The sequence below is a fragment of the Lepidochelys kempii genome, chromosome 4 (assembly GCF_965140285.1).
Source record: "Lepidochelys kempii isolate rLepKem1 chromosome 4, rLepKem1.hap1, whole genome shotgun sequence".
Lineage (NCBI taxonomy): Eukaryota > Metazoa > Chordata > Testudines > Cheloniidae > Lepidochelys > Lepidochelys kempii.
This window is the reverse complement of record NC_136383.1, coordinates 91964119-91976237: the sequence shown is the minus strand read 5'-3', so window position 1 is coordinate 91976237 and position 12119 is coordinate 91964119. Positions and strand designations below refer to the sequence as shown.

At 41.7% G+C, this 12119-nt stretch overlaps 1 protein-coding gene across 4 annotated transcripts in view; it reads right to left on the bottom strand.

Moving 5' to 3' along the window:
- Window positions 1–1616: 1616 nt before the first annotated feature.
- Window positions 1617–12119, bottom strand: part of NFXL1 (nuclear transcription factor, X-box binding like 1) — a 91048-nt gene continuing 80545 nt past the window's right edge. For 2 of the 4 annotated variants that reach the window (XM_073342116.2, XM_073342117.2), the window contains 2 exons: window positions 10822–10875; window positions 1617–5249 (listed from right to left, as the gene is read on the bottom strand). In XM_073342116.2, the coding sequence (XP_073198217.2) occupies window positions 5076–5249; window positions 10822–10875 (228 nt within the window). In that variant the 3' untranslated portion in view covers window positions 1617–5075. The remainder of the gene's footprint in view (window positions 5250–10821; window positions 10876–12119) is intronic. The other 2 variants (XM_073342114.2, XM_073342115.2) reach the window with 2 other exon arrangements.

Genomic DNA, 12119 nt, shown 5'->3' with positions numbered 1-12119 from the left:
ATAGCTTGCCATTTAGTCTGTCTTCACACTAACTAGATACCCACACACAGTTGGTGACATTAGTCTATCAGCGGAAAGCAGAACTTGTTTTCCAGTGGAATGATCTGTATAAATTTATAGTACAATACACATTTTAAAAAAACTGTTACTGAGAATAGTGAAACAAGGGAATACACATACATATTATTGTCTCCTAGCAAATTTGATTTACTAATGTAGATAATTTCTCTTTGATTTTATTGTTCTCAACCATATGCTTGGCTTCCACTGCCTGGTAGAGTGCAGAATAATTTTGTTAAATTTATATGTATTGAAAGCAACTGGTTAGTTTGGTTGGAGCCAGAAGATAAAGACTGAAGTATATACTTGCATTTCAGTGCAGCCAGAGGGAGAAACGTCTAAAATGGCCAGAGCATGAAAAATAATTTAAGAGGAAGAGATTGGAGTAAACAATATTTAAGAGGAAAAATGGGACTATACTATGCCTGACCTTTGCCTGCTTTTGCAGTCTTCTCCCAACCTGTGCATCGCAGAACAGCAGCCATACAAGAAGTGTAGTTCTTAGGCTCTATGGCACAATTACTTCTGGCTAAGAGTATTAGCCATCCTACAAGTGGTAGGAATTAGCTCTCTGCCCTCGTCTCCGTCCCGCACCCCAGCAGCCAGATACAGCTGGAATCAGAAAGGAGCACACACACACAAAATCTAAAAGAGCGATGTATGAGCTGCACCCCACCAGGCATCGTGGCTGACGCATGGCTGTTGGTGCCCCTACTGGGACAGTCCATGTTTGTACATTATCCAATATAGAGCAGTGTTTTAAAGCTTCAACTGAGCCCACAAACTTTGTACAAATAGTTTTAGTGTGTCTACATAGTGAGATTTTAACCATGACTATTTAATGCAGGAGGAATGATGGGATGTCTGTGTGACAGATATTGCAATCCCATGCACTGTCTTTGGAGACCATATTTTATTAAGGTTATGGTTAATGTATCACGGTGGGCCAGGAACTGTGTGCAACTCCAAGAAGGAGGGTTATCACAGCTCTGAAAGGCGCTAAACACAGTGGGTCAGTGATTAAGGTGGCTCATTCAGGATGCAAACCCCACCAGAGAAGTAACACCCCCCTAGGGAGGGTTGCATATCGTGGATTCTCAGACACAGACAAGGCATGTGGTATAAAAAGGCTGGGTTTAAACCGACTCAGGGGCCTTCTCTCTGACCCAGCACATGGACCTTCTGTCCAAGGGAAGCCCCCAATCCTTCTGGAAGGGTGGGAAAGATCTTGGCCTACTCGGGCCCCGTAACACTGAATGACTCTGGTAAGCTTTTAGCATGTATATAGGAACTTCCTCTTTTATGTTTTTTCTGTAATGCTTTAATGAACATGCTTGCTTAGAGCTGCGTGTCAACTGGAACCTGTTTCTAATATATTGTTCATAGCCCTTGGAGACAGAGCAATGCATGGGCCCTGGCCATTAGGCAGACCGGCTTGCTGGAGATACCACCGTGTAAGGCAGGGAGCTGTGCAGCCTTAAAACCCCTTGTCAAAAGAAAGTGTGAGAAAGGTCCCACCCCAGAGATAGGTAATGGCTGGAGTCCTGACACCTGACTGGGTGCTCCTGGCATGGACTACGGGGCAGATACAGGTGCAGTTACCGTAAAACTGTATTTAAGTTGGATGTATATTTGAATAAAGTGCCTGGATAGGGATAACAGTGCTGATATACCAACATGTTGGTCAAAGAGAGCTGAAGACCATTAATTCCCTCCCACACGATCTACTTGAGTGGACTCCCCCTCTTTCAGGTTTCACTTTTGCCAGTGCATGAAAATGAAGAAATATGAATAAATAATTGCAATGTTAAAGTTGCCTACTTTGTTGCTCTATCTACATTCTCTCCTCTCCCCCCCTTTCTCCCCTTTTCATCCTTTTAGTTATTAAGCAAAACCATCAAATTAACTTTATTGACAGAGAATGGATATTATAAAGGCTTGAGATAGGAGAGACCTATTAAGTCACCTTCTCTAACTTTGCAATAGTTCAGCATTGTTCTCTCGTCTACAGTAGACTGGATAAAATTCTGGGGAATATAATTTTAAATGACAAGCAAGGGAGCTACCACCACTTCACTTGAGAGAGTAATTCCACAGTTTAATAGATCTCAGTTAATTTTTTCCTAGAATAAATTTAATCTCCTTCCTCCTATTTATAGCTCAGGGACTGAAATGAATCTTCAGGAGGGGCAAAGAGAAAATCAGGGGAGTAGCCATCAAAAAGGGGGATATGACAAGTAGGAAATTAACAGTTTTTCCATTTTGATCCATATCAAAGTTTACTGTTTAAGTACTGTGCGCTCCTTTATCATATTACTACTTGAGAACAAATGCATGATCTAGATTTTATTCCATGTTTATTGTCTGGCTGGGTTTTTAACAGCTGACTGTAAAGTATACAGTGCCAAAAGGTATGCATGATACTTTACAGATAAATGACAGTTCTCCTGCTGCCAAGGGGCTTATAATCTAACGGCCCAATCCTCCAAAATGCTGAGTGACCCCTGAAAGGTAAGGGAGCACCTTTAACTCCTATTAATACTAGTGGGAGATGAGGTTGCTTAACACCTTGCAGGAGTTATTCAGATTTGGAAGATGCTTTGTACTTAAATATATAGCTAAATATACTGTATTTTAAGACTAACAAGTATGTATGCTAATCAGACACTTCCCTTCTAGTACTTATGTCACTTGGGCTGATATAGACTTCTCCATTCTTACTTTCTTTGCAAAATAAAATTCTTAATATTTGAATGTTTTTTCATTATGCTGTAATGTAGTAGAAACATACTATTTAAATGATTGCAAATAAGCTTCAATATTTTCCCTATACAAGTTATAAACAATTCAAGTACTGAGTAAATCATAAAATGTGTTATTTGCATGTTGTACTTCCAAATACTTTGTTGCATCTATAAACAAACTGACTAGCCTCCTCATCCAACGTTAAAATGTAAGTAATCAAATGTATAAGATCATAAGTGGAAGAGAAGTTAGTAATCTGTTGCATTTAAGATGCAGATTGTTTTAACCCACTCACATTCCTTGATGCTAGGATTCATGAATACTTATTCAACAAGCACTGCTTGTAGCAGACCTACCAACTTTAGAGAGTGCAAATGACTAAGATGCTTTTCTGTGATTGGATTATACACCACTAGTTTTGATATTTTGTTTATTTTAAGTTCTATCTTTCTCTCATACCAACAGATCAGGAGATAATTAGTCCCTTTAATAAGAGGATGTGTCTTTTACATATGAAAAGAAATAATTTAAAAATGGCAATGTGTTTTCCTGCCAAACAAGAAATACAAATATTTAACATAATCAATGAAGTTGCCAGTATTTCCCTCCAATATTTTACATCAAGTTGATAAAAAATACTCAAAGCAATCTACACAAAGCTTCTGCTGCAAGAGCAGACCATTTTCATGTGGTTTCTCTATTTGGAGAGATGGATTCCTTCTCTTTTGGCAACAGAAGTAGAGCTAAGCAGGCAGACGCTTTACAATGTATTTGTTTTAATGAAGAAATAGCCAACACGGTCATAGAAAAAAATGAGTTCGTTTCAAGTAAGGTGAGAACTGCTTCAACAAAGCCCTGCTCACATTGATATGAATATTGGTCCGCAACATATTACTTGACAATGGAACAGACTATCTTCATACATCTGTTTAAGGAAAATCTCCTCTTTTCTCCTCTCTTCATCAAAAGGAGGATTACTTGGCATAAGTGTTCACAAAAAAATACCGTTTGCTCTCTGGCCTGGAAGAGCAAAGTCCGCATTTATGGCATGGATTTGGAATAAGCCTCTACTTATCACTAAAGGAATATATGAAAGCAGAAAAATAAAGTGGGTTTTTCCTTATACTGTAAAGGAAATTTGTTCAAGAAAAAAAAGTCTCACAAGACAGCACAGCTTTGAGAGCTCACTTCATTGTCAAGCAACTTCCCATATGATCAGCACAAGTCTGCGATTCCATTAGGCTTTTTATTTTTTTGAGGCACAGAAAAATTAAGGGTTTGAAAAGTAACGATGTGAGACCCACTGTACTGTTTGATAGCGCAAGCGAAGTAAATAAACCTTTTGTGAGGAAACCTGACATTTCCACTGTGGAAAGCCCAAGTCTTCTAGACCCTTTGAAGTTCTATATTCAATAAAATGATGATTAAAAGCTGCTGAAGGATGGTTCTTCCTATTTTGTTTTGTATGAATTATGATTTATCTAAATCAAAGACTAAAAATACTAATCTTTATTAAGAGAGTGTCAACTCAAGGCAATCTGCTGCCCTAGGCGACGCTTCAGTGCACTGCCTTCACATCACTGAAATATGGCCTGGCCACTGCTCCATCATGACAGAGTGGTGGCCAGGCCAAATCTGAGAAAGTGGTATTGCAACCTAGGGCCACACCACCACTCAAATTTGGGCTGGCTCTCTCTTTTGTCATCATGGGGTCACAACGTCACTCAAATTTGGCCTGACTGTCCCCCATCATGACAGAGGAGCAGCTGGACTAAAATCTTCCTTTCTAGGCAGCTGCCCAGAAATCTGCCATCCTAGGCAGCTGCCTAGCTTGCCATACACAGAGCGGCCTCTGCTTATTAAAGTGGCAAAAATACAACGTTGATTTACTGCAAATATGGCTCAATTTAACCTTATTTTACAAATGTACTGGTATGCAGTACAACCAAATTAAAAAACCTATGCTTAATATTGCAAAGTGGAGTTAATGAGACATAATACAATATATTAAAACAGATGGTGAAACTATGCAGGATAAACTGCATGACCACATGCACTGTACAACTTTAAATCATTCTACTCTGAATTCATATTTTTGTGCTGTTAACTAAGATTTAAAAGCTTCACATGCTTTTTTTTTCCCCCTCATGATATCAATTAAATATACAACTGAACTATGAACATGAAGTTCTAGTATATACAGACTAACATTCTAGCAATAAGAGGTACCTAAAGCCCAACTGAGGAATATTACAATAGATCAAATTATTTCAGTTGTTGTAAGCCATGAGCCACGCAAGCATCACAACAGCAACTCCACATACTGGCAGCATGATAAAATTCTTATATTTTTGCCACACCGATTGCTCAACTTCTACGTCATCCTTTCTTCTCTTGTTTTTTCGTCGTCCTTTTAACCTGTTCTCAAAAGCCTCTAGTTCAGCCTAGGTAGGACAGAAAACAAATAGTTGACATGTTTTCAGCATTAAAAACTTGGAAATGCATTTATATTTTAAATGTCAATTTATGACAAGTCAGTGGCTTATGAAATAGATCTGTATACGACTGGGGGGTTGGTAGCACCACCTACTATTCAGATTGCCCCGAACTTCCCCTTTTAAGACCTTGTTGTCAGTTGCTTATAACATAGCTAAAGTTTAACCATTAGGGCTGAACTTTTACATGCCAGATGTCTGCCTCATTAATTAATTAATTTTTATTATTATTTTGGAGAGGGAAAGGGGAATTTAAGCCAAAACTGTTCAGTCATTTCAGGGAAAGGAAAAATACATTTTGTCCAGATTAAAAAATTCTGGAGACCTCTTCTTTGAACGGCTCTAGAGCACAGACCTGATGTTTTATAGGGGGTGACCTGTGTGTCAAGGATGTGCCTTTTGCCATCTCTGTAAAAGAACGCTCAAATTGCTCCAAATTATATATTTGGGAAAAAAAATCCTTTGGAAAAAAAATCACAGTTCACACATGCTCAGTAGAGACTTTTCAGATTTTAATAGCTAAAAATCATTGAAGACTCCATCCTCGCCAAGTGCTGACTAGACTGCACATGCACCATCCCACAAAGCAACTGAGCATGCTTCCGACCAGGCAAACAGAGGTGAAGCCAGATTTTCCCTGTAATGGCTGCTCCAGGCCATGGTGGAGCTGGGCACCCAAACTGACAGCAGGAGGCCCATCTCTCCTATGTTCTCCGCGACCCCATTCCTGGCACCCTGGCAGCAAGAGGAGGACCAGCTGATTTGAATGCAAAGGGGACAAAAGCCAGACAGGGGGAAGGAAAGGAGTATACTGGGAAAAGGAATCTGAAACTGGAACTGGTTGGGCAAGAAAATTAGGACTAGGAGCGAGGGAAGCAAATGAGCAATGGGGTGGGGAGATGATGAGATTAGAGAAGGGAGATCAGGATTCAGACCCAGGACGTGTGAAGGTGTGGGGAGGAAACAGGAGAGACCTGATAATGACCTGGACACGGGAGAAAAACTGGGACTGGCTGGGCAAAAAGACAGACAAGGAGAGTGGGAAGACAGGGACAAGGAGCCATAAAGGGGGTGAGGGGAAAGACAGATTGGATGAGGAGCCTGGGGAGGCAGACTAGGTCTATGAGCCAGTGGGAGGGCAGAGACACATCAGACAGGGAGCAGGAAGAGAAAGGAGGGTTTCACAGTTAGGGGCAATTGAATGCTGCACTCTATCCCTGCCTCTGCCACAAAATCCCTAGTAATGTAATGCTAGTCAAGCCCCTTAAACCAAAACTTTTCAGTTTTTCATAGGTGGCCACAAACTCCATTCCTCATTTTCTAGGTGTCCAATTTGATTCCCTGTGGTCTGATTTACAGAAGAAGTGCTGAGCACTTACAGTTGAAACTTCAGTCATCTGGAGCTGTGGTTTGAACAAGTGCTATATAATCCTAAGTCCTCTAAATAACTGGGTTGTACATGTCTAAAATGGGGCACTCAAAACTTAGTGGAAACTTGACCTTACTCTCTCTGTGCCTTGATTTCCCAATCTGTATGGGGACAGAGCCATCCCCTCACCTAGCAAGATGTTGTAAAGTTAAATTAACCAAAGTGCTGTACACTTTGTAGCTTCTCTAGGCTGAGCTCATTGCCCTCTATCTCCCACCCACAAGGTTTCTCTGCACAACCCTTCCATCACCCTCTATTTCAGGGACACCCTGAAACCCCCACCTCCACATTCCAGGACCTCTGCACCCCCCTTCCCCTCTCCAGCATATGCTGAGGCTCTGTGTACCCTCCATGTCCCTCTTCCCACACACTACTGTCCCCCATTTCCCTCCCATGCCAGGGGGTAGGTGTGCCCTTATTCTTCCCATGCCCTCATCCCCTCCATTACATGGTGTCTGTATCCTCCCCAGACCTGCCCCACCTGTCAGGGATTTCATGCGACTCCCATTGCCCTCACGCCAGGGTCCCAGTTCCCATCCCTCCCACTATGCCAGGGGTTATGCACACTTGCCCTTTCCCTCCTGCCCCTCCACCATTCTTATTTATTTTATTTCTGGGAGATAAATCATTCATGGTGTCAAGTGTATTGGGAGGATCAGCAGAGCTGAGATGGGGTATTGTTATGCTGGAAAGTGTTAACGGGTTCTTTGATCTATAAGCAAGGGTCCACAAACTTTTTGCTGCCATGACCTTGTTTTAATGAAGTATTTCCTGCCAGGACCCCCCAGACAACATGGAGGACACTATTCTGAAGAGCAAAATGGCATTCTCAGTCCAGTGGGGCCTTGCACACACTGTACGTTGAGGTCATGCCGATCCCTATTGTGTGGAGGACACCTTTTTCCTCTGCAGAATGTGACCTTGTACATATGGTGCATGTGAGGTCACGCTTCATCCATTGTTTTCTCACATTAACCATACACGCAAGGTCATGTTGTGCAAAGCAAAAGGACATCTTCCATATGTTAAGGTTCACCATGACCCCATCTGCTGATAGCATGACCCTATTTGGGGCTGCATTCCACAGTTTGGAAACTGCTGCTCTGTAGACAACTGCAGACCTGGATGAAGCTGCTGGGCCTGCTAGCCAGATGCCAAAGGCTCCATATGTCACCTGTTTCCCCCTTCCAGTTTTTCTCACACACCAAAACCCACCAATAGGATCCTGTCCATTGATGCCTAAAATATTCCCATAAATGTTGCGATTTAGCAGATGTGTTCAGAAGTTATCACATTACCGGGGCACTTCTCTATCTGAGTTGAGTGTGAACATTTGTCTACACGTGAAAATTAATTCAGAAAAAGGTAGTGTGTGAATTTAAAGCAAATTTACTATTCCTGATTAATTCTAGGAGTGGTGGAATGGTCTAATTCCAGAGGCAGAGTGACTTGTTTATATATTAGAATTAGAAGAGGTACAGAGAAGAGCAAAAAAAAATAAAAATAAAAATAAAATAAAGGATAGGAACCAGCTTCCATATAAGGAGAGAATAAAAAGACTGCAACTTGGAAAAGAGATGACTAAGAGGTTTACATAAATCATGACTGGTGTTGAGTTAGTGAAAAAGGAAGTGTTATTTACTCCTTCATATAACACAAGAACCAGGGGTCACCCAATGAAATTAATAGGCAACAGGTTTAAAACAAACAAAAGGAAGTACTTCTTCACACAACACACAATCAATCTGAGGAGCTTGTTACCACGGGATATGGTAAAGGCCAAAATTATAACAGTATTCAAAAAAGAACTAGATAAGTTCATAGAGGATAGGTCATCAATGGTTATTAGCCAGGATTGGCAGGGATGGTGTCTCTAGTCTGTGTTGCCAGAATCTGGGAGTGGATGACGGGGGATGGATCACACAATGACTTCCTGTTCTGTTCATTCCCTCCGAAGTATCTGTCATTGGTCACTGTCTGAAGACAGGATAGTGGACTAGACGGATCATTGGTCTGACCCAGTATGGCCATTCTTATGTTTCAAATTACCTTAAATCAGAATAATGGCATGGAGTTAATCAGGAATAGCTATTCTGGAATAACTCCCTGTATAGCCAAGCCCTTAGACTTCACTGTGCTTAGCCAATTAACATTTATGAAGCACTGTGATTCTATAGTGATAGGCACCATAAAAAAGCCCACAAGGAAATTAATAATTTTATTGTCAGAGCTGGGTTTGACTAACGCACAGTAAATAAAGTCTACAGTCAAATCAGCAAGGGAGGTTAAAACAAAATATTGAATAGCAGCTGACTAAGTGAGCTCTATTCATCCTGTGTACTAAATGAGACGGGGTCCTGTAGAAAAAAAATAGTATGTGATCATGTCATTAAAAATGGAATCATAATGCGCGCACACACGGGGGGCTGGGGCAAATTAAGTTTGCATGAGCAACTATAAATCCTAACTTGTTAGGGCTTGACTTTTCACCCTTTCTAAAATGTTTTTAAAATCTTTTTGCTACATAAAAACATTTAATTACCTATCATCAGCAGGGTTTGAACCCTGACCCTCCAAGACTGCAGCAAAAGACCACCACCACTTGCGCTTCAGAACTAAATACATTAACTGCCAGCTGCAGAAGTCTGTTAACGCAGAATGAGGGATGGACAGCTGGATCTACAGGGTTGGGCAGCCCAGCCTGGCATTGCCCCTATATGGAGGAAGAGAGCACTAAGAAACTCCGGCCCCATGTGATGCCGCTGTGTTAGGAGAGGAAAGGAAGATGGGTTGCTGGATCTAGGTGCTGGGTCTAAGGGTGGTCTATGGTGAGGACAGGGAACCTGACCAGGCACTCTTCCCCCCCCTCCACTGGGAAAATGGGGGATCCTCCCCCATGTGATGTCCTCAAAGGGGCTTGGGCACTGCGGCCATGTGTGGTACACAGGCCAGCTCTCTCCTGCTACAGTACAATCTGCTGCTACCACTATTTTGGCATCAGCTCAACCTTAGAATTTTTTTGTCCAGTTATCTTGGAAGGCTACCAAGATTTTCCTGGGGTATGTGAACAAGAGAAGAGAAATTGCAATTTTAAACAATTTCAAGCTCCAAAAGTGTGAGCAAGGTTTCACTGAAGAAAAAGAAAAGGCACTTCTGCAGCCTGAGTGCTATCAGGCCTGCTGCAAAATAATGGAGGTGCGAAGTTCTCAAATTAAGAATATTTTATAAGTGTGAAGTGTTAGAGGGGTTGCTACGTCAATATAGCTAATCAAGCATAGGCATTTATTTTAATAAAATATGTAACTTTTACCTTGTCAGAAGGAGAAAGCACAAACAGGGGATGTTTTATTGTACTACAAGGTCCCTAAGAAAATTGCAGCCTCCATTTAAATGCTTACAGGGTCTGTTTCTGCAACCAAAACTACATTTTCCCAAAGTTTATTTTTCTTATTTTATAAAGGTTTGGCAAAATGTAAAAGAGCAATTGCATATAAAAATACTAATTTAATACAATACTTAAGATATTTTAACTCATGAAACATGAATAATGCGTTAATCATTTATACATGATTTTGCACATACTTATAGATGTTTGGTGATGTGGAAGAACACTTCGGCTTTACTATTATAAGTCACTCATAACACAGGCCTGAGTTCTTTGGGCCAGAATCCTTAGCTGGTGTGAAAAATCTTGGCCCTTAGCATCTGAAGACAATGTACTGCAAACCTTTAGCTATGCATAAATTAACAGATTTACCAAGAGAATTAAGGCCATGTCTACACTACAGTTTATGTCGGCATAACGTATCACTCGGGGATGTGAATAAATCAGCCCCCTGGAGCAATGTAAGTTACACTGACATAAGCGCCAGTGTGGACAGCACTATGCTGGTTGGAGAGCTTCTTCTGACAGCACAGCTTCTGCCACTCACAGGGGCTGGAGTAGTTAAGCTGACAGGAGAGCTCTCTCCCCCATCAGCTTAGAGTGGCTACACTGGAGAGCTTACAGTGGCGCAGCTGTAAACTCTCTAGTGTAGCCCTGCCCTAAGACTTGGGGAGAGATGCTGGGGTCAGAGGAAGAAGGGTTGGTACCTGTTGCCTTCGCTTTTCTTCTTCAATAGCAGCTTTGGCTTCTGCCTCTTTTATCTGTTCAAACACATACAAAATAATGGGTAACTGACATTGTAAGTTACTGATTATAGTATAAATTCTGTTTTCTGATTTCTCACAGGATCATTTTGGCTTTTCACAGAATGAGACTCATTACAAAAATACCAAAAAAGTGTAAACTTCCTCCTGGGTGAGCTTCTAATCTACTACTTAGATTGCAAGATACTCAGGGCAGAAATTGCATTGTCATATATTGGGGAAGTATCTAGCACATAGCGGGGTGCCTTTGGTTTATAAATAATAATAGCATGCTGTGATAATTTGTGAATCCATCTATACAATTTATTAATTGTGTTTGATACTGGGGGCTTTGTACATATCTGTGGCAGACTGCAAATTCCATTTTCAGCGTGCAGCCTTTTGCCTTCTCTATTACTTGTTTGCCTCCATGCTGGACTGAAAATTTCAAAGGCTGGTGGCAAAAGAACAACAGAGTTGTTAAAATATGATGCTCAGCTTTCCAAATGACAAAGATCAGGAGAGAGATTGCCTTGACTACAAAGTCAATTGGCAGGGCTCTCTGATCACCTGGGGATGCTGGCAGCAGGGTCACCTGACATAGGGAGCCAAAAGTTATAAAAATGGGGGGATTGGAGTTTTCTGGGCCCTTTGGCCATTTTGTCTCCAGCTAAAGAGGAGAGAGAAGCATCCCAGCATGTAGGTACCTGCAGGAGGTAGGGGCCCTGCCCAGTTCCCCCCACTCTCATGGGAAGGGTAAGCTATGAGAGGCATTGGGGTTAGGACATTTTTAGTCTTCTAAATGATGAAATAAAAGAGAAATGACATTAGACTCTGGTAAAGTAGTAAATACTTTACAACTATCCTGTTTCCCCCTGAGAGAGTTCACTGATAAAGCAGAAGGCTCAAACCTTGAGGTGGGATTCTGTGAGAGGGTGTCTAAGTACAGGGGAGTCCGAATGGTCAGCCACGAATCTAAAGGGGCTAGGCTGCTGAACAGCAGGTTTCAGTCCTCAGGATGGTGAGACAAAGGATCAGAACCCTACAGAGTGTGCCTATGGACCCCGAGGTTAGGACAGTGACTGGACTCTGTTCAGGCCGAGAGGCTTAACACACCTGGGGATCCAGTGACCCAGAGGCTTGGACTCCCTTCACAGCAGTCTTGTGGGTGGCCACCAGGGGCACTCAACCAGATCTGACACAAGCAACGTTCAACAGCTCTAAGTTCCTCAAAGATGCACTGCGTTTCCTGTTACACATAT